The 27,943-nt window shown below is 42.2% G+C and overlaps 1 protein-coding gene across 3 annotated transcripts in view; it reads right to left on the bottom strand.

Annotated features, from left to right (window-relative positions):
• Positions 1-3,143: 3,143 nt before the first annotated feature.
• The window catches only part of esr2b (estrogen receptor 2b), a 46,457-nt gene continuing 21,657 nt past the window's right edge, over positions 3,144-27,943 (bottom strand). For all 3 annotated transcript variants that reach the window (XM_034859357.1, XM_034859358.1, XM_034859359.1), the window contains 6 exons: positions 25,812-26,171; positions 17,715-17,853; positions 11,415-11,548; positions 6,837-7,020; positions 5,577-5,903; positions 3,144-3,921 (listed from right to left, as the gene is read on the bottom strand). In XM_034859357.1, the coding sequence (XP_034715248.1) occupies positions 3,807-3,921; positions 5,577-5,903; positions 6,837-7,020; positions 11,415-11,548; positions 17,715-17,853; positions 25,812-26,171 (1,259 nt within the window). In that variant the 3' untranslated portion in view covers positions 3,144-3,806. The remainder of the gene's footprint in view (positions 3,922-5,576; positions 5,904-6,836; positions 7,021-11,414; positions 11,549-17,714; positions 17,854-25,811; positions 26,172-27,943) is intronic.

Below are 27,943 nucleotides of genomic sequence, written 5' to 3'. Positions count from 1 at the left end.
AAGCTCTAAACTATATGTATAATTTATTACTAAATGTTTTACAGCAACTTTTCCTGTCAACCCTCGGTGGTTGTACCGGAGGTGATGCCATCTGCCGCATGCTGCGGCAAGTTGCAACGAATGATGTGCTGAGACAGTACAGCTTGCACGGAAGAAAATTAAAGAAAGCCTTCCGGGACCTGGCTGTATCGTTATAACAGGGAGGTGTTATTTTATTGTTCACATTAGTATTATGCTTAGCTTAAGACAAGAGGTTTTAATTTGACTTATAACTTGTTATGTTTGCGAACGTTCCCCTAACGTTCTCTAAAGGTTGCAAAGCTAAGGGAACGTTGCCCTAACGTTCGCTAAAGGTTGCAACGTTCTCGGAACGTTCACTGTAACCAAAAACAAACGTTCCCACAACGTTAGGAAAACCTTCCAATTAACCAACAGACGCCTCAAGCTAGCTAGCCGTCTGCTCCTGTCAGCTAATCTCGTCAGCTCATCCTTCTGTTTCTTCCATTATTTGTCCATGTTGACCACGCCCCCAGCCACTATCAGAGGCCCGGCTTTTAATTGACTTCCGGTTTTTATTTGAGGAATTACGGTATGTTAATTTCACATTTGAGTAAATTCACTGTACCACTGAGATTGGCTAAATCGTCACTGCAGGTGGTAGAAGACAGCTTGAGGTCTTTCTGGTAGAAGTTGTTGTCTGCAGTGTAGCCAGAGATGATTTCCGCTCCTCTGTAAACAAAGTCATTTCAAACTGCTGTGTACTAGAAAATGAATCAATCTTTGAGCTCAGAAACAAGACATGTATAATAATATATGTCTTGTTTCAATCCATCAAGGGCCTTAACAAACATTTCTAGTGTGAGTGGCGACCCCTCACTGCAATCGAGGTCAAGGCTGCACTGAGAGCCTGCTCTGTAGGATTTCTTTAAGCCCGAAGCTTGGCGGAATCTTTTTTGTCACACACGACAGCGAGTTACCAAGCATGCAAGGGCTCAGAGGAATATATATGTAAATAAGCGCAGGTGTGCATTTCAGATGCAGAGGTTCAAAGTAGTGTCTTTAATGTTCAAAAGTTTTCTTAGCTGCAATGTTAGCTAGTGGGCTAGTTAGCCAAACGCTAGTGGGCATGACATAACAGTCATATATGGTACTCACTAATTTCCGTTACAGGTACAGTGGTAAAAGCTCCCTTCATCGACCAACGTGAGCTAAAGTGATGCTACATTTGTCTGTAGAGAGTTGATCATCCAAGCTCTCCAACAGCAGAAGCTAGCACGACAAGTCCGGGGGGAAGAAGGAGGTAAAAAAGGGTGTGACACCAAACAAACGTTGCAAGAATCCTTAAAAGTGTTATTTACGCGAAGATAATGTCAAACTGTGCCTAAAATGAAAAAAGAAATGCCATTTTTTGGCGGAGCCACAGGAAATGCAAACTTACTCCATAGTGTCCAGCGACGCCCCTGAATGCTGACTGAAGGACGAGTACTTGAACTGATCCTTGAATGTCTGTGTACGTACACAATCAAAGATCACCATAAACATTGTTATTATTATTGATCATAATTGTAAAAAAGAGAAGCCTATGATTTGATGCTAAGCGTTTGATCCTTATTTGCATATAATTTGCACTCAGAACAGAAACAAACAACAAAAAGTGTGTAAAGTTGGATTTATTTAGTGAACTGTCATTTATGGAATGTATAGATTGTCAATTTTCAATTGACAATAAACTGTGTGTGTGTGTGTTAGCTGTATTGTCGGGTTAGAGAAAGACCCTGGCTAAGATCAAGGGTTGGACTTGCAAAACTTCCATAAGATCTAAATATGTGTGTTGTGCACAAACAGAAATATTTTCAGCATCTGATTTAGGGTGTGTGTGTTTGTGTGTGTGTGTGTGTGTGTGTGCGTGCGCATGCATGCACAAGCTACATTACAGACACCAGGAAAGAAAGGATAGTCAACATGTATCTCTCTATTAGCAGTGGTAGGATAAGCTGGCACTAAGGTTGAATTTACGTTGGCAGAAAAGTGGCGTGGGTCACTTCTTAGCATCCAAAAAGGACATAAGTTATGCATTTGCGGCATAAAGACAATATTCCAAGGATTTATTCTTTGCGTTTTGAGGCAAACCCAAACTGGAATGGTTCTCTGATCAGCGGTGCGGTTAACAACGACGTAGTCAAAAACAACACGACAAACAAGCACCAAACTTTACATTTTAAAACGTGCAAGAAGACTGTACGTTGCTTGATTCCTTGTGTCCGTAAAGCTGAGACTACTAAGTAAACGAGATGGTTCCGGACCGATGCTTGTGCGTTGTCCGTTTGGGAAAGTTTGCAAGTTCCTCAAAGAACGCCGACAGTTCCATCGTGTTTTCAAGGTATGAGATGTTCGCTGCCTACACTAGGTTACAAGTGAGGTGGTGTGGTGTGATGTTGGTTTAAATTGGCCAATAGGAGCTGTGTCCCAAAATAATTGCAAATATTGACCGAAATATTGACTTTTTTCACTCGCTGTAAAAAGTAGATTTAATTAACATCCTTATGGTTGCACAATACAATTTTAACGGTTACATTAAATGTAAATTTGGCAGGTAAGCTTGTTTAACGGCACACTGATGTTAGCACATCAAGTTAACCTTTCTCTTGAATTACAGCTAGGGCCGACAAGGTTTCAGTCACTAGGATTTAAGGTATCGAGTAACAAATGTGAGTCTAGAAAAATGTGTTTCAATTTCTTATTTAAGTGTACAGCAATTTCAACAAGTCGTTTAATTCTGAGTAGCCAGACCGTTACGGTCCTGTGCTAATGTGAGTATGTTAACATGCTTACAATAGGAAAATGAATGTTTAGCATGTAATGTTTATCGTGGTAGTATCCTACAATGCATACAGTTAGCATAGTTATATACTAATAATATGCCTACATTTGGTACGTTTTCTTTAAGGCAGACAGGACTTCATTGAATAGTTTTTAAAAGGGGTCTTTAAATTTACGACTGTACATCTAGTATACATACTAATTGGCATTGGGTTAATTTGTCTTGACCAATTTATGTTAGGAATGTAACATATGTACAGTAAGTGGGATGATATATTTACACAATATCGTATTCAATTAAATTTGACATTTTTTCAAGTTTGCCAAGTGTTAAACTCGCAAGAGATTTGTGCCACATATCCTTCATTGTAAATCCAGCCTTAGTTTAACCAGATAAACAGGGAAGAAAGCTCACGTTAACAGTCAATTTGTTTAAAGGCCACAAACAGCTGCTTCTTGACTCCACTGAAACTTGTAGTTTTTACAAAAAGAGTAGAAAAATCCTGAATAAACAGGCACCTTAAACACACAAGTACACAGTAGTAATGAAGGAGAAAAACGTCCCAGTGTGATAGAAAACACTGCCCTTTTTTTTTAGCTGTAGGACTAACATCCCTTATGGAAATGGACCACATGCAACTTTTCTGTTAGCCATTACAGATTGTAGCTGGCTTGTTCTGAAGTTTACACCGAGGTGAAAAAAGAGATACAAATACTGCATATCAAAAATGAGCTCAAACTGATTGGCGGAGGTCCAGCGATGTTCTCTGAACACCCCCACATTCACAAGAAATATTTACGAGTGGAAAATATACATTCGATCAAAATGTTGCAACGTTTTCAACGACTTAAAACACTTTACCTCACAACAGTGCTTTCTGCTTGTATTTTTTTTTTTTTTCATATTTTGTCTGTTTCCTTTTCTCGATCTCTGGGGGATGGAAAGCCATGAAAGGTTCAGTCTCAGTTAGTCTCTTTCAGGCCCCTCACCCCTCTAAGGTGCTTTCCATAAGGACTCGATCAGTGACGATGTAGTCTGTCGGTTCTGCCGACAGACCTGCGTCTCCAGTATCCATTGACCAATTCTCCGGATGGATGTACCTGTGAAGAAAGTTATTACAGTTATTTAGCAGAGGTGAAGAAGATGAGTAGATGTAGTTAAGTACCGTCTTTAAGGACCAGTTTGACATACTGAGAGTGTTTCTACTTTTTCTCCAACATCTTTTTTTCAAAACTGGCCTTTCAGCACATATTTCCACATTGCATTTTTACATTTCGGGACAATAACGTACACTACTTACTTGGTGCAGTATCTTGTATTATTCACTGCTGATGCTTATATTGTCAATGTAAAAGTATAATAAAGTATTCTGATTCTGATGTACACATGATAAGCTAAAATCAAGGATAAAATGCAGATTTTCTTTTTTCCCATTCCTTCCTTGATTATTGTTTCTTATAACTGCTTTAATTTTCTCGCCCTCATTTTCTTTCCCTTCCTCATTGCGCTGCATTTGCACCAAATCAGACGATGCGGCAGACGTCATTTTTCCTAACCTGGTGGGGATGCAGAGAGAACAGCGGTGTGGTAAATAAGGACGTCACCAAAAACACTGCAGCAAACGAGCCCCAATGGTAACTTGCATCCATAAAGCCGAGAACAACTGAACAAACCGGTTTTGGACCGATGCTTGTGCGTGTGTAATCCGTTCTGGGAAGTGCGATAATAACACAAAGAACGCTGATGGTTCCGTCGTGTTCAGTTGGTGAAATGAGGCAGACAAAACTGAACCTAAACAAACTGTAAAATGTAAAAATGCATATGCATATTTATTTCCTTTGTTCAGGTAAAAAGGTTCTTTATCAGAGGCAAGTGAGTGTAACAAAAATGGAACGTTTTCTACAAGTATTCTACTCTTTAAAGTACATCACTATTCAATTAAAGTTGAATACATCTGTAAAAGATAGTTTCCAATGTTCACTACCAGCACAAGGCCCTGTGACCAACTACTGCAGGTGTGATGTCATCCTACTCCTTTATTTTAGGCTGAATTTGCACCACATTGGGCATTGTAGCAAAAACGGCAGTTCCCTTATTCATTTGAATGTGGGTAGTGCGTTTAAGCAACAGCGGTGGGTCGAAACAGAATCAACTTTTGGAGAAAGTCAATATGACACCATGCCATGATCACGTGACCTACCGGTGATCAGACAAAAGACAGAGACACAAATGGGCCGTTTAAGGGACACTCCCATACCGTCACACAACAATGCGCTAAATGCCACAACGTCTGATTTGATGTGAATGCAAATGTGAGAAACCGAAACAACTGTTGCTTTATTTTGTCCCCCCCCTCCCTTCTTTCATCTGTCCTAGGCAAAACTTGGAGGTGCATGGAGAGAGGGAAGAAGTCTAGAGAGGTCAACACTTGTTGCACACGCCAAAGTGCTTCTGGAGTTTTGACTTGTTCTAATTTCTTTCAACTTTTCTTATTTCTTTACTCCTTTCCCTCATACCTTCCTCTTTGTCATTTTTCTTATCTTCTCTTCTTCCTATTTACTCCCATTTACTTCCCTCCCTTCTCTTTGCTTATCCTTCCATCTGTCCTTGTTCTTTTTCCCTGCAAATCTTTACCCTAGTCTATTTTAAATTTTTTGTCTTTTACATTTTAATCAAGAGAAATTCAAGAGAAAATTATTTTAAACTTGTAATAAAACTTTGACTGAACTACAGCATCTACAGTACTGTAACTTACTCATTGCTGTCCATGTGAAATGGAGGTGAGGACTGGGACTGAGGGGGCACAGCCTGCAGGTGTCTGTCCAGGGTCGGGGCTTCGGCGGGTCCATGCGGAGGCACTCCGGCGTGGCCGGCGCCGGTCTGCTCGGAGACCATCTGCGGGTGAGATGGGGGCGGGGGGTATTGGAACTGGTGCTGGTCCGAGTATGTGTCGGAGCTGGGTGAGGACGACGCCTGACTGCCGCAGCTGGACGTGTTGGCGTCTAGCATCTCGAGGAGGAGGTCGTACACCAGCACCACGTTCTTCCTCTTCATGGTTGACAAATGGTCCATGCCTTTGTTACTGCAGAGACAGGGAAGAGGGAAGTTCATGTTGCAGATTTAACCAAAAGTCTCACAAATTGTTTGAGTGAGTTGTGGTTGTTGTTTCAAGCTTTTAAATCTACTTTAGTGTCAGGATTGCCACACCTATCTCCACAGTGCTGTGGAGTATAAGGTTGGGCTAAACCACAGGTGCATTCTGGGATAGGAGACAAAAAGGCTCTGCATTGTTTGGATTTCTTTAAACCAATCATGATCATCTTGGGCGGTGCTGAGCTCCAGACGGTGGATCTGCAAAATAGTTTTGGTGGAACGTTTGCACTGCTCAAAAGAGCCTGCCAAATTTTCCTCAAAACTTGCCATTTTAACGGGTAACTTGCTAGCTCTAATACCGTTGTTTCCTGCAGTGAAGATATTTTTATTTATTTGATTTTTTCCATCATGGCCTTAGAATAATAGCCCTTAGGGCTCACAAAAGCTTCTAAATCCCATTGGATAATAATTTAAAAAAGGGTCTAAAAATGTTGTTATTGTGAGTTATTTGTTAATGCCTTTTTTGTACAGTTACATGTAGCTGTTTCAAATTTTGTTTAATTATGAGCCTTTTCAATTTCTTGTATAAAAAGCACTGTATAAAAATGACAGGTTTTATTATCATCACTATCAACTAAAATTAGGTTGTTTTTATTTTCCTCCTTGGAAAGTCTCAATTACCTTTACTTGAAAGACTGTAACTGTAAAATCAAGTCATCTGGAAAAGTGTCTGAAAGTATACTGTCTGTGTATGATTATTCAAACCTGTTGAGGATAACGTGTGAATATGTTTGTGAGAGTGTACTAATAAAACTAATGCCAGACATAAAGTTGGCTAGCATTTAAACGTTTCAGAGCACGTGTGCTTTTCCGATCATCTCCTCCGGATTTGGGCTCTGGTTTCCTGCCGTCTCGGCTGTACCTGACGTGGCGGATGTGGGAGAGCAACATGGTGAGGTGTCCAAGGCGCAGAGTCTGCTCTTGGGTTGACAGGCCCAGTTTGGAAATGGCCCAGACCAGAGCATCGATCACAGAGTCCAGCAGACGCAGCAGCTTGTTCCTGCTCTCCAGCTCCTCAGCCGTCTGAGGGGAGCTTGTCACCACATCTGCAACACACGGCACAGCAACACACGTAGGCAATTTTTACTTCAGAAGTAGACTGATCATCTGCCAAAGTATCGGGCCAGTATTGACTGGGTTTTATGGAAAAAAATCCAATATCGCAATATATTTGACCCAATTCATCAATGTCGACTATTGATGCCTTTGCAAAATATTGTTCAACATTGTGCTTATAACTGTTGAGATATCTGGCTTCCAACCAAAGTATCTGATGAACCAACAAACCTCAGCCCTTGCAGCCCTTGCAGCAGAGGGAAAATTCAATAAACAGTTGAAACAGTAGTCTTTATTTATTTATTTTTTTTCTTCAAATAATAGGCTGTTTTCATTTATCTTCGTGTGAGACTTAGTATAAAACGGTTAATGGGATGTTCTGATCCATAAAAACTGTGCACACACATACACACAGTATTTTTGATACTCTGGGGTCAACGGTACACATAATCTTACATGGTGCTTGCTGACATTTGTTGTCTAAATAATTTACCTCCGTGCTGTGGACGTCGTGCATGTGATGGGAATAAAAATAAAAAAGATTATATGTGGCACTGAAACCAAATCCTTGTTTTGATTTGACATTTACACAACCAAAAACCAAATACATGTTAAGTTTCTTTAATAACTACTAACCCCCACTTTTAAACATCTGGCTCATCAAAGAGCCCTAATGACATTGTGATGGCCATTCCAGATGTAAAACTATAGATCACCCAGTCCACCCACCGCACAGGACAGACTGTGCAGTTAAGCCACAACCTTCCATCTGTCCAAATACATAAATCTTAAAATTCCTTCCTGTTCTCATTCACTTTTCAAACTCAATTTCACTTCTTTCGCAATTTTTCTAAACCAGCTGCTGGGGAGCAGAGTCAACAGAGAGAGAGTCTGGCAGAGGGCGGCACATGCGTTTGTTAGGGAGGAACTTTGTATTCTGCAGGGAGGTAAGGTTGCAAAGAGGTAGGTCACCTCTGTGTGTCCTGTACAGCCGCTGCTGCTGGGCGAGGACAGTGTAACCGCTGGGAACACATGACAGGTTAAAAAACAAAAGCTTGCGCAGCAAGTCTTCGTTAGGTCATTTAATCCAATATCTTCTTCAAATAAGCCCAACATTCTGCCATTCAACTTCTATGGGAGGATCACCTGCACTTTCAATGAAACCACATCCAAACACTTGTGGAGCACAATAATTTGTATTGCTAGTTTCTCAATTTAAATAACCTTTAACTCAAGAAACATTAGAAGGCACCCAGAGAGACACATTTCCACTTAATTATTATTAAATATTATAACAGGAGGAATCACGTGATCAGACTGGCAGCAGATAATGTTAGATTCCTTCTCTACATTGTTGATTAAGCAGAAGAAGAAGATTGTTTCAATAATGTCAGCATATTTAGCAAGCCCAATGTCACTTCTTTCTCTTGACGCAATGAAAGCCCTGATGAAAGGAATTATTATTAGGGCCCGAGCAAGAAAGTGCCTTGCACTGAAAGTGCGAAAGACCTATTGTTTTTATAAGGATTATTCTGCTACGTCACTCACATTTTTGAGGGGCTTAGCATGATGGAAAACTCATAAAAGTTTCCACACATGTCAGACCTGGCAAAAACTTGAGACGGGTATGGCTGCAGCCTGGAGCGTCCCATGTCATCCGTCCCGTCTCATGCGGTCTTGTCTCATGCGGATGTGTGTCCGACGGTAAATCCAGAGGGTCAAAATTACGATATTGCGAATAATTTTCCAGATGGAGTCCACGGGTAAATTCGGGACCACATATGTTGCAATCAATTGAAAAACGTTAAAAAACTGTTAAAGTAACAATTTTGCCAAAGCCTATATGTAGTTTGCTCATTTCTGAATGTTATGCTTGTGTTGTTCCACATTAACGTAGCTGCATCTGATGAAACCTGCATCAGCGACGCAGCCGTTTCTGCTAACGGCAGGATATCCTGAGGAGAGACAATCCACGATCAGCACACACAACAAGACTACAAAAATACACATGTTACACGCTTTCCAAGACTTTTTAATTGTATATTCTATATTGTTTTCAAACTTCACTGGGACATTGCTGCAAATACAACTGCTTATCAGCATGGCGAGAGCGACAGTCGGCCTCGGCTGTCGGCTCTCTGGGACCCGGGACAGAATGCTGTCAGGTCTCTGGGACCCGGGGCAGAATGCTGTCAGGTCTCTGGGACCCGGGGCAGAATGTTGTCCGGTCCCCGGGACCCGGGTTAGAATGCTGTCGGGTCATTGGGACCCGGGGCAAAACGCGGTCGTATTTTTCTACTACTGCGGCCTCGGCTGTTGGCTCTCTGGGACCCGGGGCAGAATGTTGTCGGGTCTCTGGGACCAGGGGCAGAATGCGGTTCTATTTTTCTACTATTGCAGCATCGGCCTTCGGGTCCCTGGGACCCGTCCTGCATTCAACTGCGTATCTCTGCTGCCACGGTCTTGGGCCAGAATGCGATTGAATTTTTCTTCCACTTCCACCAGCGGTTCTATTGTGTTTTGTGTTGTAGTGTATGAAAGGGGGAAAACCTTTTTAAAACAAAACCAAATGCTTGACCTTTGTCGGGAGAGAGCTTTCCTTCGATAGTTGCAACTTTGATCCAAGTTGCAGCTATAGAAGGAATTTTTTAGTTTGCCTATCATCTGCATTTATTTTAGAGACGGACATATATTTTTAAATATTTAAAAACACACCAAATATTTTATTCATTAGCAAGATAGTTGACGTGAGCTTTTACTTTGAAAAGTAAGAGAGATATTAGTATTTTATTCCAGATGTGAGCTTTTATTTTGAAAAGTAGAAACTCGGGGATGACAGAAGGATTTTTTTAGTTTGCCTATAATCTGCATTTATTTTATAGACGAACATATATTTTGAGTGTTTTTATTCATCAGTATGATAGTCTGCATTTATCTTATAGACAGGTTTAGTCAAAACAAAAAACATATTTAATTCCGTTTAACGGCATTCATATAAATGAAAAAAAAAAAAATTGTCGAGATTTTGCATTTTTTACCCTCTGGATTTACCGTTGGACACGCCTCACGCATGAGACGAGACCGCATGAGACGGGACGGATGACATAGGATGCTCCAGGCTGCAGCCATATACTCTTGAAAAACTCCAAATATTCAAACATTGCACATATCCACCACTTGGTGGTGCTATAGCAGAAAAACGCATTTGACCCTGTAACTCCCATACATTGCACATTCAAAACCCATTTATCGTTGTATTCCCTGGATTCAACTAAATCTCCTGATATAGGCCACGCCCATTTCCGCCTAGACTTTTGTCTGAAAAATCATGATTTATCAAAAACTATGCAGAACTCTTCCTACTATGCTGACCGTGCAACCGATCTGCACGAAACTTGGCTAGCATCTCCAAACCAACTTGACGAAAGTTATCAAAATAATTTTTATAACGTAAAATTGCGCAAATTAAGCACAAAAAAATTTGTGTAGCTAACTACAAAAACATCAACTTTGCGGCCATTTTGTGCTTTTCGCCATCAAAACCGGAAGTGGGTGTACCTTGAGTGTACATTGTCAAATTTGCTCAAATCTTTTCAGGATTCATAAGAGTCTATCCATTAGGACATCTAAATGCCGACATTTACTTAAAGTCATAGCGCCCCCTAGTGGCAACTCCACCTAAGAATTCATCCGATGGACTTCAAATTTGGTCTGTACAATCTCAACGACTAAAAGATTAAAATTTATTAAAAGAAAAACTTTTCATCCAACAGTGTGGGCGTGGTATGGTGGCCATTTTGAGAATTTATCAATAAACAAATAAGTTCACGTACCTTTGGTGTAAATTGTCCAATTTAGGTAAAATTTCTCTTGATTGACAAGGGTCATGCCTAAGGACATTTTTAGGCCAAAATTGACTTTGGTCAACCCCCCACCGCTTGCAAGAGGAAATTAGCCTTAAATGACAAACATCACCCGATTTACAAATTTATTGAAATTAGTTAGTAGTGTTTTCTAAATATCCTGCAACTACTAGATTAACATAGACAAACAGACCCACTATAATTTATGTTTTATGATTTTTAAGTACGTTCATCAATAAGCATTATTTTGAAAATCAAACTATTTTGTCTGTAAGATAAGAAAGCCCCTTTAACCTAAAAAGTGATATTCAGTCTGGTCAGATTTGTTTTATCAGATAAGTGGCAGATGTCATTGACCCACTTGGTTCCACAACCAGGCAGAGGGAGAAACTATTTGGGATTATGTAAGAACACGAACACGCTCTGATGCCCTGACTGGACAAGATCGACCCAAACTAACTCATCCGTCACAGGGAACACAAAAGTGAAGACTGCAATTCGTCTGCGTCAGCAAAACTCACTGGAGTTGAGGAGAATCATGGCCTTCAGACAGACGTACTCCTCTCGCTGAAGCTTCAGCTCACGAAACCGAGACGTGGCTGCCAGCAGCATGTCGAAAATGTCCATGATGCCCTCCACGCACACTCCCTCCTCCCTACAGACAGGGAAGGAGAGATTAAAGAACAGAAAAGAAACATAAGAGCAATTTAAAAGCAACAGGAATAGTTCTGCAGAGTAAAACATATGATACACAATTCATTTGAATTTCAGAGAAAAAAAGATTAAGACCAGAAACAGCACTCTATGGCCAAGCATGTCCTATTCCACAATGACAATGCAGTGTGAATTTTCCTTTTTCCGATTATTCAGACACAACATGAATGTGGCACAAACGCCCTATCTCGCAATGTTAGCAAAAGTGAAAAATAATTTTAATATCTGCTCAAAATGTAATGTAATTGGTGCTTCCTTGGCCCTTTGACCAAGTTTAATGGAAATCGGGTTAGTGGTTGATCCTTCATTCTGCTGAAAGCAAAAGATCATTTTTTGGTCATTTTTGGCCTTTATTGGAAAGGACAGCTGAAGACAGGAAAGGAGAGAGAGAGAGAGAGAGAGAGAGAGAGAGAGAGAGAGGGAATGAAATGCTGCAAAGGGTTCAGGCTTAAAACCCGGGCTGCACGCTCAACCAGGTAAGCTACCAGAACCCCGCTGTTTAAACGTGTTTTTATATCAAGTTTAATTTATAATAATGACCCGCTCACTGTACCTTATCCCGCTACTTACTAAAGAAATCTATAATTTGACGCAAAATATAGATTTAAAATGTCAATTGTTTAAAAATGGTCCTTCAGAGTCTATGATCAGAACTCCACCCATACCAGAAAGAAAAGAGTATTTAACAAAGCTGTGTGATAAACCTTTTAAAACTCCATATGTACTATAGTTTTCTGCTTTACATATACAGTGCATTATATTGATGCATAACAGCATTAACAAGATACTTATTTCCAATATACAAAGTGCAGGACAATATACCAATATCCTTGTATAGGTTTTACAACCTCCTGATTGGCCGGAGAGATTTTTCCTTTTATATAGAGCGTTGTCGATTGAACTTTATGTTATCACTATTATTATTACTTCAAGTTCTTGATAACGCTGTGGCTTATTAGAGAGCAAACTATCTGACAGTTTGGACCTAAGTGCTTTGCTGCTGCTGTTATTTTAATTGAACAGCACATTACAGATGTAATAAAATAAAATAAACCACAGGCGTTAACAGCTGTGTGCAAATTTATGCGGCGAACTGAGGGATGAACCATCCTTTCTTCTGTTCCCAAAACAATATTCTAAGTGTTGATTGGCTACAACAGCATTGACTGTAGTCCTGGTTTTCTTCCAAAACTTTGAACCTCTGACTTGACAAACTATGTATCTCAGACATCAACAGCAAACGGCTTCCAACTAGGTAATTCACACTGTGAATTCCTTTCTCTCAAACACTTCAAACGGTTTTCTCTTTTGAATTATGAAAAACAAACTGGCTTGGAAAAAAAGAAACAAAAACCCATATGTCGAATGAAGTGAAATCGTAATGGAGAAACAAGATCCACATGGCAGAAAGAGCATCAATGAGAGAAAGAAACTTAGAAAATGACTCTTGCTTTCTTTCTTTGTTCAAGCCTCTTGTTGAGGATGGATTAGCAGACCAGGATGTTTTCCTGAGCTGTCCAAGGAGAAAGGGCTAGCACAGGCTAACGGGGTCCACTAACAGAGAAAAATAAGGCTGTGTTATGAAAACACATCAAGGTTAACCTAACCCTATGGTGATAGTTTCCGTGGTAGTGGGGCAAGAAAGGTAAACACTTAACCCATCCCACCCAACTCTTTTTTATTGTCCTCTCATTAAGTTGTTATCTCACTTTTCTTTTTCATCAGGATAAAGTTGCATTATTCTGGATTTAACTTTATGTCAACAAATCCCATTAGACATAAATCAACAATAAATAGATCCATAGCCTGATATATCTTCTTTCTATGTGACACTGAGCAAAAACACATTAATAAGCCACAATGTAACACTGGCTGACAATTAGGCCTGCACGATATTAACTAAATATGCAATAACTTTGTTGATTATGGCGATGACAATATTACATGCTATAAATAAAAAGATATTACTGTCTACACAGTTCTGCAGTTCTGCTGCTTTTAGTATTCTGATAAAATACAACAAATTGCTTGTTGAATTTAAAACAAAAAGGAAATAATTTCCAACATCTTTTATTGAACAAATTGAACATTGAATATTTAAGGCACCATTAAAAAAAAGACAGTTTAATTTTAAGTTTTATGTCGCAGCCTTTCGCAATGTGTTTATTGCGCCAGTTATAATTAAACAATGATATTGTGCAGCCCTAGTCACAAGGAAATTCAAACACTAGGAAGAACGTTAATGTTTTGTTAACTGCTACTGCTGACAAATGACAGGATGACATTCATTCTCCGATTCATACGAAAATTTGAACTGCGTACTATAAGCGTGTTTATCATGAATAAAATATAATCCTTTTTAATTCATGATAAACACGTGCCAGAAAACAGACAAAGTCTGGCCAAAGTTGAAGGTCAGTGTGAAACAGTGTGATAAAAGGTTTTTGGCAACAAAATGAGCCGACAGCCCAGAAGAATCAAGATATATCAAGCTGATATCTTTACGGTTTCAAGGTCTGAGCAAACTCCCTGTTTATTGTGTGATGTCAATGTATCAGAGTGTAACCATGTGCGAAGATTACACTGAAAACCACCATCACTGTTATGGCAAACATGGCAGCTGCACATGAGCCTCACATTCAGAAAGAGCAGCTCCATAAAGCTTCCAACAGAAGCTGCAGCCTTTAAATGACTTCAAACGTCTAATATTTCCATTTGAAACAGTAAAGACAAGTATAAAGTAGCAGCAAAGGGCAAGACGTACCTCAAAACTGTACCAAAGTACAGATGTTTCAACAATAAAGCTTTCCTGGAAAGCCAAGCAATAATACTGACTCATTGTCATTGACCTTTAAGTTCTATGTTATCTGCTTTGGCTATAAAAGCCATGTCTTGTCATGCCAAGGGGCTATGACTAAAATAAGATCAAACATACTGTACCTATAAGGAATTTTTAGACATCTTTTCAATTTAAGTAAATCAAGGCTCGAGCATCCCCTGACAGTATACATTATACAAAACAACTGAAATAAGAACACAGACTGAAGGGCTTGTTACTGAACAGTTTAACGGTCCATTGGAGAGAAGTTATTTAACTTATGTAAGCTGTAACCTGTCCCATAACAGCGAGGTAGGTCACTGAAGAGAAGAAAAACTGAACAGATCCATCTCCTTAGTCACCCCAAGAGCCTGCTCCTCTTTGGATTGCCAGTCTTTCTAGTTACTGTCAATGACTAAAGTGAATTACTAAAAAAAGTTAAATCACTTGTCCAATCACTGCATGTAGTGCAGTATTGCACACTCTCACTTTATTGTATGTTATGCTCCATTGCATAGTGGCATATTCTCACTTATATTTGTTTAATGCACTTTTGCACTACTCCATCTGCACAAACTGTACTACTCATTTTTTTACTTGGACTATTGTTTTGTTCTACATTACTGCAATAATACTTAGATAAATCAATAACTGTATTTATTGATTTGATATCAGACCTGGATTTTTGGTAGATTCTTTCCGGTTTCTTTAGTATGTTTATGTTTTGTCTTGGCCAGGTCAATGGTGCAAATAAGAATTTGTACTCAATTGGCCTACCTGGGTAAAGACATTTTTAGTATTTTATTTCAATGGAATATAAGACTAAGTACTGCAAAACATCTTAAATCATCTTGCATTAACAACACTGTGACATAAACCAAAAAACATTGCAATTTCGTAAAGGTTTTAGGATACCCAGCCCAAGTTCTTGCACTGCACATTCATTCATTCACATGTGCTGCATAAGCATTGGAGGAAAGACCCTCTGCAAGTAAAAGCCACCATCCCTTATCATATAGGAGAAGAAGAAGACATATACTCTCACAAAGACATTACAAAGACCAGAGAACCGATAACATTGAAGAAGGCCCCCTTGAAACTGAAGGAATTAATATTCCAACAAATGAATCGCCTTTTGAAGGGCCTACAAAACTCACCAAAAGCATCAGGCCTGGTGGAAAATCTTGGGTTATAAGGGTTTTTAGATATAGGGCCCCTGTAGTACATCTTTTTCAGGGAGACTAACAAAAGGACTAAGGAAGTTCGCCATTTTTAATTGAGTGTGCTGAATTAGTGCATTTTGGCCATTTGCACGGGTCATACTTTAATGAACTCCTCCTAGAGATTTCATCAGATGGACTTCAAATTTGGTCTGTGCCATTTAAGACATTAAAAGAAATTTTGAAGAAAATTAAAAGAGATTAAAAGCTTGAGTTTTCTTTGCAGGGCCTGGTCGCACACTCCACGGAGGAAATCAGCGCAGATACAGTGCCGTGTGGACCGGCGTCCAGCCAGTAACCCCGACGAGAGCAGAAGTGCAAGGGCCATTACACTGCTTGCAGCTTTAATTGATTAATAATTATATTGATATTAAAGCTTCAGTAGGTAACTTTTGTAAAAATGTATTTTTTACACATTTGTTAAAACTGTCACTATCTCCTGACAGTAGAATATGAGACAGATAATCTGTAAAAAAAACAAGCTCCTGTGGCTCCTGCCTGTGCTCCTACTGACACTTGCAGAAATACACCGCTCCCGGTAAAAAACAGCCAATCAGAGCCAGGAGGACTGTCTTAGCACTGTCAATCACTCTTGTGTACTCATACCCCTCCCCCGCACAGCGCGTACCGTGTTCAAGCTCAAGATTGTCGGTGTGATGCAGCTGTGCTAATCGCGGAGAAACAACTTTTTAGGAAAACTGCTAATTTCTCGAGTGACATCTGCTCAGAAAACAAATACGGGCAAACAGAAGAAGACCGATAACGGAAAGTGAGCTTAAAAGAAAGAGTTAAACCAAGCCCAAAATTGAACGAGGGTCAACATCAGAGCGTCTTTTCAGAGGTGGAGGGAGCCACGCCTCCTGAAAGGATTCAACACGGATTCAGAGCTAGCCACATTTCTGCTTGACATGTAAGTATCTCTGCTTGATTTGTTTCATTTTTTAAGAACTACACAACTAAGATAGCGATGGTTACGGTATCACTGGTGATCGCGCTAATCTCATTTGACTCTGTAGCTTGTTGCTAAGTCTAACAGTTAGCTTGTTAGCTTGTAGAACGGCAGGAATGTTGTAGCTAGCAGGGGAAGTTTAACTTTACCTGCTAACTCCTTCACCCTCAGTAGAAGCAATATTGTTTCGTTACCTACATCTAGTAAGCCAAAATGCTTTTTGTCGATCACAATTAAATGTAGCTTAGCTATGGTGAAACACGTTTAATTGTGCGCTGTCACTGTCAACGTTTGGCAAGGCAGAATACTATTTTTGATAATTTTTAAACATACACGTTTTCTTCCCCCTCAGGATGTAATTTGTAAATCAAATGTCTGACACAAATTCTTTATGCTCCTTCAACAGGTCAGACATGGCCCCAGACACAGAGGCACGTGAAGGAATCTCCTTCAATCCAAATCAAAATGTTCAGAATTTCCTTGTGCAGGAGTACTTTGCAAAAAAAGCTGATTTATTTACCCATATGCAAAATAAAACCTAAGACATATTTCTAAGATGTTGTTATTCCTTGGCTTAGTGAGCTTCCTCAGTGATTAATCATTCCTACTGAAAGTTTAGTGTTTTTAATTGATCCAAAATGTAATTCAGCAATGTACTGTGTAAAGTATTAACACATAGAAATAGTATAATAATTTCTAATAATTTTAATAATATTTCTAATAATAGAAATATTTTAAATAAGCAATATTTTTACATTAAGTATTCAAAGTTTTAAAAGCACAGCACACAACAGCTATACGCCCCTCTGAATAAATCCCCTGTATTGTCCATGAGGATGTGGAAAGCATCGGGGGCCCTGCTTACTAGCGTGCATGTTCACGGCATGCACCGCTGTGGGGGAGCAGCTGTGGAGGGAGGGCTGTAGCACAGCAGAGAGCAAGGGGGAGGGACCTGTTAGGTGTGCTTGTTCAAATTTTTAGGCTAAGTCCATGTTTTCTCAGAACTCCCTACTGCAGCTTTAAACCATGAACAATTTCATAAAAAGCTTTCAGAGCTCAATAACAAATTAGCATCAGACTCTTGATGACAGAGAGTATCAAAGTTCTCAAGCCCGCTCACCTGTTGAGTTTGAAGTCGGGAGAGAAGATGAGTATTCCAGGATGATCCACCGACCTCCACATCAGGCCCAACATCAGGATCTCCAGCCAGCAGCACTTCAGCAGGTGGATCTGGTCTGCTAGACTCAGCTCTACAAAGCCTGGGGGAAAACACACACAGAAAACCAGGCAAGCTTTAGACCAGGAGTGTCAAACTCAACTTCACTAAGGGCCACATAGAAAATTAAAATCCCATTAATGGCCAGACATTTACAGTTTATTGACATGCTTTTATTTAATCGAAAGACAAATATCTTTGACTGTATTTTTACAAGAATCATAAAGCCTTCTCAGTTACAGCTTGGTCCACATTAAGACCTAAAAGAAATCAGCAAAAATACCCTTAGCCAGCAGAGACTTTAGCAAATCAAACAATACAATGATTTCATTTTTTTTTTCTTACAACAACCCGTTTTACAGCCAAAATATGCAAACTATTCAGCTTCTGTGGAAAATTCTGATTTTTAAAGCAGGCAACCCAGCCAACTTCTGATATGAGTGTTGCGTGAGTACAGTTTGTCTTTTTTGGCAGGCCAAAAGCTATTGTCAACCTAAACTGATATGCGGGCCAGATCAAAATTTGTGAGGGGCCGGATGTGGCCTGTGGGCCTCGAGTTTGACACATTGTGCTTTAGACCAGCAATCAACACACTGTACCCCTCATTTCCATATTCTGTCTGGATTCAGAATTATGTTTAGTGACTGGATCATCTTTCCACATTGAACTAAAGGCAAAGTTCCCCTTAGAATGAGAAACGCTTTTACAGACTGGGCTTTTACAGACTCCTTGGGTACCATAAAGATGATTGAAGGTATGAGAGATGCTCTCCCTGAGATTTACAACAAAGTGCTTTAAGGTGCATTTTCCACTTTTGATGAAGTTATTTGTTGAGGCTTCATCCAGTAAATCAGGTTCTTTCAGGTCTTAGGACTTATAAACAGAAACAGACTTGCCCTAATGTAAAAAAGGACTACTCCTACAAACTATGCATTTAGCTTGACAGTGCTTCTTAGATCTCTTATGAAGCAGACAATGCACAGCCAGTTTAACTTCTGTGAGAGGAAGTGGAAAAGGAAAATCAGGATACATGGTATTTTTTTCTGAAAACTGAAAGTCTTTGGGATCCCTTTACATTAACACCTCTCCTTGGTAGTTACCTGCTGGACTAAATACTGGCTGAGAGGAGAAGAGACAAGAGAGGAGAGACAAGAGAGGACAGAAGTTTTGGTTTTAAAGTCCCTTTATTGGACCATTTTCAGGGACAATTCACAATCACAGAAATCAAAGAAAAACACCCTACAGAGCACCACACGCCCCCTAAAACCCACAAACAACTGAAATCCAGCAAATTGTCCATCATCTGGTAGAAGGAATGTTCACACTCATATGGGCCTTGACCAGTCCTTCCAGAACCGGCACTGGCTCTACACTACTAGCACTTTGAGCCCATTCCTGCATGTTAGCCAGATGGCCAACTTTGCCATTGCAAACAAAAAGTTCAATAACATGTGAAAAGTGCTCTGTATCTGTTTGTAGCTATAGCCCCGTGTTGAAGGTCTGTAGCAGGCAGGCTGTATCTAGCCAGCTGTTGCCACAGTTGTATACTATTCTTTGAGCAGTCTGGAGTGAGGAGTGAGCGGAGAGGCAAGAGAGGAGAAGCGAGACAAAAGAGAGAGGGGAAGAGAGGAGAGACAAGAGAGGGGAGAGGTTTTGGTTTTAAAAGTCCCTTTATTGGACCATTTTCAGATCACAGAAGAACCAACAAACACAGACAGCAACAAAAAACTAAACAAACTATCAATACAAAAGTTCTGTGCTTTTCATTCAAACCCTGAGCACCAACTCCCCCCCTTCCCCCACAGAGCACAACACTCCTTTTCCAGCCCACACTACTAAAACCCACCAAATTGTCCATCAGCAGGTAATAAGAGTGCTCAACCCTTCACCGGGCTCTGACCAGCCCCTCCAGCATCGGTGCCGGCTCCACACTGCCCGCCCCCTGCTCCTTATTTCTACGGGACAGCCAGATTACCAGTTTTGCCATAGCAAACAAAGAAATTAAACAGGACATGAACAGCCTGCTTAGTCTTGGTATAATGTGGACCAAAAATAAACAACTCCAAAGAAAAGACCTCTCCTAAACCCTGAACCCAACTTTCAGTGATCAGTCAGCCAAGGACAACCAACAAACCGATGCGCCAGTTTCTACTTCAGAACAAAAACTACACCCCTCCCCCAGCTCGGGATCGTTGTGTGCCCTGTAGTGGTTTGTTGCTATGGCCCCATGCACAATCCTCCATTGGAGGTCTGCCGCCTGTTTCTCGATGGGAAGCGTGTACAGGGCTCTTTTGGGGAAATGTCTAGACCAAAAAACTCAGTCCACCTCGACTCCTTTATGCAGGACCTTTATGCAGGTGGAGGTGATGTTGCTACTCGTTCTTAGGACGTCAACAGATGCGGCAGTCATCTTCATCAGGTGACCCAGTTTGGTACACCCAGCCTCTCTGAGACTGGTCCGCAGGCTGTGAGACTGTAATGTTCAAGTCCTTAAAAAGTGGTTTAAAATCAAAGGTTCCTCAACAACATTTCACAAGGTTGAAAAAAGAGGTAAATCCAGTGAGGTCCATATCCTCAGTTTTTAGGAGGAAAAGCTGCTTACAGCCCAACCGACTAGCTCTCCTCAGCAGCAGCAGACAGGCTGTATCTAGCCAGCTGTGGCCACAGTTGTATAATATTCTTTGAGCAGTCCAGAGTGAGGAGGGAGAGGAGTGAGAAGAGAGGAGAAGAGAGAGAAAAGAGAGATGAGAGGAGAGACAAGAGAGGGTAGAGGTTGTTTTTTTGGTTTTAAAAGTCCCTTTATTGGACCATTGTCAAATCACAGAATAACCCACAGACATAGACAAAAATAAATAAATAAAGAAAACAACCAATACAAATAGTCCGTTGCATTCCATTAACAACCTGAGCACCAACTCCCCCCCCCACCCCCACGGAGCACAACACACCCTTTACAGCCCACACACTACTAAAACCGACCAAATTTTCCATCAGCTGGTAATAAGAGTGCTCAACCCTTAGCACTCTTATTACCAGCTGATGGAAAATTTGGTCGGTTAGGCTTAGCCTTAGCTCTGACCAGCCCCTTCAGCATCGTTGCCGGCTCCACACTGCCCACCCCCTGCCCCTTATTTCTACGGGACAGCCAGATGGCCAGTTTTGCCGTAGCAAACAAAAAATTCAGCAAGACATGAACAGCCTTCTTAGTCTTTGTGTAATGTGGACCAAAAATGAACAACTCCAAAGAAAAAACCTCCCACAAACCCTGAACCCACCTTTTAGTGAGCTCCAGCACATCAGTCAGCCAAGGATAACCAACAAACAGATGCTTCAGAGTCTCTTCAGAACAAAAACTACACCCCTCCCCTAGCTCGGGATCGATGTGCGCCCTGTAGTGGTTTGTAGCTATGGTCCCATGCACAATCCTCCATTGGAGGTCTGCTGCCTGCTTTTCAACGGGCAGCTTGTACAGGGCTCGCCAACTGCCTTTCGGGGAACCATCAGGACCAAAGAACTCAGTCCACCTCGACTCCCTTAGCCCAGCCAGACCCCGCAGGTTCAGCACCTTGACGCAGGTATGATACAGTTCTTCCTTCCCAGCATCCCGGAACTTGCCCAGGTGAGGGGTCAAGAAAGACAGCAGAAGGCCCGCCTCCTCCCGCCACTCCCCCCCAGATGCGGTAATGGACAGAGAGGGGAAACTGTATTCCCACCCCTCACTCCACTGCTCACAGAGAGACCGGGTCTGTACCAGCAGCCGCTGAGGCTGCTCCAGGGAAGCACAAACCTCATGCACCTCCCTATCAATGAGTCTGATGGAGGTGAGGTTGCTACTCCGTCTCAGAGCTTCACCAGAGATGGCAGTCACCTTCATCAGGTGACCCAGTTTAGTGCACCCAGCCTCCCCGAGACTGAGATCACCGAGATGATCTAATTTACACACATCAAGAATGTCCCGAACACAGAAAATATTGTCCATGATTGACCGATCTGTAACACAATAAGATTGGTCAGAGTGTATGAGAACTTCCATGACAACCTTCTGTCTGTTAGACAATGCTCTGGAAAGAATTTTATAATCCTTGCAGAGGAGGAAAACAGGTCCCAGTTCTCAAGCAAAGTCAGATCGCCTTTTTTGGGCAGCAGAGAAAACACAGCTCGCTGACAGGAAACAGGGAGAAACCATTGTTCTAATCCCCTCCATAAAAACGTCATGAAGGTCAGGTCCAATCGTACTCCAGAACTGTTGATAAAAATCTGTGGAGAGACCGTCAATCCCCGGTGCCTTTCCTAAGGCCATCTGGTTGACAGCAGCTGTCAGCTCCTCCAGGGTCAGCTCACAATCCAGATCAGCCTTCTCGGCAGGACTGAGCTGAGGAAGACCCTCCAGGAGCTCCTTGCGACCCTGCATGCTGCACTGTTGGGCCCTAAAGAGGTCAGCATAGAACTCCATTGCATGGTTTCTTATCTCACCAGGACTGGTGGTTACTCTGCCTCCTGGAAGCTAAAGGCATGCCATCTGCTTCCTCTGTGCCACCGATCTCTCTAGATCGAAGAAGAAAGCGCTCGGGGCATCCATGTCTCTTAACTGGAGGAAACAACACCTGACCGGGGCCCCCTTCACCCTCTCATTCAAAAAAGAGCTTAACCCCAGCTTACTTTTCTGTAGCAACTGCCCTAAAGAAGGGTCAGAGTCTCTATGGAAGACCTCCTCTTTATGTCTAATGTTGGCCTCAAGGTCCATCACTGCCGCATTGATCTTAGCAGTGAAATGGGAGGTGTGCTGCTGACAAAAAAAACGAACTTGGTCCTTGCCAACATCCCACCACTGCGTCAAAGAAGCAAAATCTGCTTTTCTAATTTTCCAGCACTTCCAAAAATGCTGAAACGAGTCACAAAACTTACTGTCCCGTAAAAGTTTATTATTAAAATGCCAATAGGACTTAATCCTTTTACCTGGCGAGACAATCAGATCAATACATACACAGTGATGATCTGTGAAGCCAACAGGAGTTATGCCACTGCGGGACAGTCTAGAACTAAGGTTTAGTGAAATATATATCCTATCGAGTCTGGCTACCCTATTATTAATGACCCTCACCCAAGTGTACTGTCGGGACTGTGGATGTTTGACCCTCCAGGTATCTACCAGATCCAGCTGGGTAATAATGCTGTTCAGACTCTGAGCTGAAGTGGGTGAGGCTCCTCGCCTATCCTGTCCACAGTGAAATCAGAAGTACAGTTAAAATAACCACCAACAATCAGCTGGTCCTGATGGTACTTATTTAGTTCATATGGGTTTCCTGAAAAAACAGCACATCAATTCTTTTCTGACTTGAAACCTCAGAAACCAAAGCCCCTCTTATATAATATTGATATAAAAAGATCCTGTTATGGTTTGGGGTTTTTGTTGGGGTATCTTTCCTGTTTGGCCTTCCCTGTGTTTTTGTCCCGGTTTTCCCGCTAGTCTGGTGTTGTAGATTCTGTCTTGTGTGTCCATGCTTGTGTATGTTCTATTTCCTGTTTTATTTTTTAGTCAGCTTCCTGTCTGGTCTTGTCTTGTCTAGCTTCGCTTTGTTTGTCTGATTGTCCAGCCCCACCCTAATGTGGTCCACCTGACGTATCACCTGTTCCTCGTTACCTCATTACCTTTTGTATTTAACCCCAGTGTTTCCTTTGTCTCTTGTCAGATCATTCTGGTTCGTTCGCCTGTCTGCACGTCAAGTGTCACAGTATCCCCGTTATTGTTCCTGTTTCCCTGGTTGTGGTGATTGTATGGTTTTTTTTGTCCTTTTTTTGGATGCTTGCCTTTTAGCCTTGTTTTCTGGACGTTTAGTTCCTTTGAGGCTTTCCCTGTGTTTTGGACATTAAACTCCTGTTTACCCCCATCTGCCTGTCTGCCGTCCTCCTTTCTGCTTTTGGGTCCAATCCTCACTACCCCGTAACATATCCTATTTTAAGGCTCCTCATAGAAAATTCAGAAAAAAACAGACAAGTCAAAACAAGGACAGAACAGTATAAAGAAGAATAAAGTTTAGTTGTCATGATCATTAGAAGTTTGTAGCCTTTTCAAAGTCCTACTCCCTTTGTCCTTTCTAATGGTTGTAATGGGATTTGTGAGGCGATAACGTTTCTTTTTATCCAACAGGTCAAAACCAACCAGTCTTTGCAGAACAGCAACAGACGTGACAAATTTTTCTGTGTCTTGGAAGTAATCCGACACTTTCACAGATCTATTAAATGATTCATTCAGAAAACAATCTATTTCCTCCAACGAATACAAATCTGTGCTCTGATTAACTTCTCCAATAGAAACAGTATCAGCAGCCGACTCATACTCCATTTCCTCACTAGCACATGATATCTTACTGCTGATAGGACCCCCATCCTGCTTATCAGTGGTGATCACAGTAGGACCACCCCGAGTACTGGTAGAGGCTACATCCTCATTAGTTTCCGACTGTGACTGCACGTCAGCACCTACACACCCAGATTGACTCCCTACTTGTTCCGGAGCCTGCCGCTGCCCTGACGGGCACTGTACCTCCACGTTGTCTTTCACACCTGTTGCTACCGCCTCGCTCCCTGCCACGTCCGCAGCACCGCAAGGTCCCGCCTACCCCCCTCCGAGTCAATCCAGCCGCTTCGGACACGGCACCGGGCTCAACATCAGCCGACCCCGGGCCGACATCCGCCCCGAATGGAGCTAATGGCTCCACAGCCTCGCCATCAATCGGCGCTTGTTTTCTGAGGGGACACGCAAAATGCTTGTGTCCCACACCCCCACACTCAAAACATTTAATCTGCGAGAGCTGGCATAAACCATATAAGACCTGTCACTATGCTTCACTCTGAACGACACCTCCAGCGTCTGTTTTGGCCAAGTCCAGGAACATGAACACCTGTCGCCTCAGAGAGTGCACATGCCACAGTTTGGCACATGTCACCGTTTTAAATCCACTTGCAAACTTTTCAAACCGCCGAAGTTCCTTCTCCACCACTGGAGATGAACGGCGGAACACCGGACACAGTGATCCGCGTTGAGGGAATGGCTAACGGGGAGACCTGCACCAAACTGTCTCTGATATACACGCCGCTCTCAATCAGCTGATGAACAAGCTGCTCATCCTTCATAAACACCACCACCGCTTTGTTCATTCTGGATGCAAAAGATAGTTCGTCATAGCCGACCTGCTCACTGACCACCAACAGAACCTCCTCCACCGTATCATCCCCCTTTGGGGGGGACCAACGTCACGCCCTGCCGGAGAGTCGGAGGCGGCGTCCCGGAGGATGCCATTCCTCCTGATAAAAATAAACCCGATTCCTAAGCAGACACTCCACAAGAAAAGCTTAAGAAACTTACCTGATCATGCACAAAACCACAGGTCAAAGATACAGTTGGAAAACCCCCAAAACAGGGATAGAAAACAGTTTGGAAACTCTGCGCCACTCGCACCTGCACCTCCGCCACCACCACTCACGCTCACACACACCGGAAACGGAAGGGGAGAGAAAAAGAGAGGGGAGGAGGGAGAAGAGGAGACAGAAGAGAGACACAAGACAAGGGAGGAGAGACAAAGAAAAGAAGAAAGACAAGCGAGAAGATTTTTTGAGGGCTTTTCACTTCTTTTTTTGCTTCAATAGTGACAGGGATAGACAGGAAAGAGGGGAGAGAAAGAGGGGATAACACGCAGCAAAGGGCCGCAGGTCGGATTTGAACCTGGGCCGCTGCAGGATTCAGCCTACATGGAGCGCACTCTCTACTGAGTGAGCCTCACAAAGAGTTTTTTCTTTAGTCGGTAGGATAGGATTTGTAGGCTGGGACATCTCTGCAGTTCAGAATACTTTATTCAGAAAGGTTTGACACATATTTTGCCTTTAACAATTATTGCATCCCCCTACAATTTGGATATTGCACTAGTCCAGAACGCATTTTCGATAAAATTCCGATTAATTGCGCCACCTGTCAAGACTGGATTTAACAGTTTTGGGTCTTACCAGGGATCTTTTTAGCCCAGCTGATCATGAGAACCAGTTCCTTGTCTGCCAGATTGGTGAGGGACATCATCATGCTGGCCTCGGTGAAGGGCTTCTTTAGGTCCTCCATGAGGTAGATGTCTGGGGGCTCCGCCTCAATGATGCGGGAGATGAACTCCTCTGGGCTCATGCCCGATTGGTGTGCGCGGTTGGCCTGAGGGAGGGGGGTTGCTGGGGTGAGAGGAGCCTCCAGGTGGAGATGCCGCGGGGCCCGAGCACCAGGCCCCACCCGGACCAAACCCCTGCCAGTGTGATCACGGAGCTGGAGTCCACCGCGGCGGTGTCGGGTTCCCCGGTAGCTGCAGCGCTCACGCCTTACACCTGCAGCATCAAGACAGTATGAGAAAAGTTCAGGTAAGATGAAGAAGCATTTACATAAATATTTTTCTACTACTAACAGGCAAACAGCTAACATTGAAACGATTAGACATGCCTTAATGCCCTCTGTAAATGGACATTATTACATGGCTATACTGCCTCCTGCTGGCAGGGCAGTAAATACAAGTTGACCTACTTTCAAGCCATATCCTCAATCAGATGTCCATGATTTTGAAAGAAAAGCGTTCCATTTTAACGCCTTTTCTCTCTTGCTCGAGACCGCTGTGTCCAATCCGCGGTCACGATGGAGAGCCACCATTGTTGTGCAGCTATCACGATGGACAATGAAATCGGCACAATCCTAGCAGAGTCAAAACTTATATATACTTAGCTGATTTTAATTCAGATATATGACATCTTTGTGTGGACAGTGTGTGTAGAATCTATCTCTAGGATTGTTTCACAGCAGTTTGAGCATAACCGTGGTACACATTCAGGGCCAACGCAGAAGATGAGGCCCTGTCTCTGAATTGTGGGGACAGAGGCTCCTAACATGCTGCTTCATGTTGCTGCCAGCCAGAACAAAGAAAATGGTCAGTTCCTTCCCGAGGCTGTTTTGCAACGGTATTGTGTCTCTGCCCGGCACCTAGCATGACGATTGTGATTGGTTTAAATAAATCCCAATAAACCAGAGCACGTTTTCTCCAATCCAGGAATGCTGTGTGGACTAGCCAGACCCTCCTCCACAACACTGTGAAGGAAGGTCTGGTGAGTACGGAACGTTATTAGGAGGGAATGAAGGAGGTGAGAATGGATGAGTCAATGTCACGAAAATGGGAAGATGGTCACTGAATAGTGTGGTTCTATTCTACAGTGTGTTTAGATGAACAGTGTTTGGATTTTCTCTGTGGCACCAGTGCACAGAGGAGCAGAGGGATGCCAACCACCGTTCATCTAAAACCCACTGCCATGACACTGATCTGGACTTAAAATTAGCAAATTATCTCTTTAAGTAGAGCAACACAAAGGTCCTCAATTCCTCCTTTCATTACTATTTCCTCCTGGGAAAAGTGTGGAAGAGCCAGACCAGATTCCCAGAGTAATAAACAGAGCTTAATGTGTCCTGACAAAAAATATGACATACATAACAGAAATCTCAAGTCAGCACCTAATTCTTACAAATACTGATAGTCCAAATTTTGTGGAAATCCCTGCAGCCAAAATTGCTGCTTTCAAAGACAAGAGTGCCACTATCTGGAATCTGCTAGAACAATTCAAAAATTAACATGTGATGTGCATATTTTCAAATTGCATACCTTAAATTTGGATGTTAACACTCTTGACTGGACCGGAAGGTATCTACTGGTTACTAGGGGTGATCCGAGTATCCGGCTGAAACGAGTATCCGGTACGAATAAAGCACTTTTGCCAAGTACAAGTATTTTACGAGTAATATGAGTCAATATCCGTGCTCGGATTGAATACAACTCCTCAACTGGCCGTGCAGCATTCTGTGATAATCACAGCGCCCCCCACCTACAAACACGCTCGGATCAATCTCACACACACACACACAACACGGAGAAATGCGCTCACTCTGCCTCTCTCTCTCTCTCTCTCTCTCGCTCTCTCTTGCTCTCTCTATCTCCCTCTCTCGCTCCCGGTCCGTCAGGCAGGCAGTCAATCGGGTCTGCGGGTCTGTTCCGTTAACGTTTAGGGTTTCTTCAGCTTCAGGTTTGTTTTTAACTTCGGTTTATAGTACTTACATAGTAACC

Source organism: Etheostoma cragini, chromosome 20 (genome assembly GCF_013103735.1).
Source record: "Etheostoma cragini isolate CJK2018 chromosome 20, CSU_Ecrag_1.0, whole genome shotgun sequence".
In the NCBI taxonomy this organism is placed as follows: Eukaryota; Metazoa; Chordata; class Actinopteri; order Perciformes; family Percidae; genus Etheostoma; species Etheostoma cragini.
This window is presented reverse-complemented; position numbering and strand designations above follow the sequence as displayed.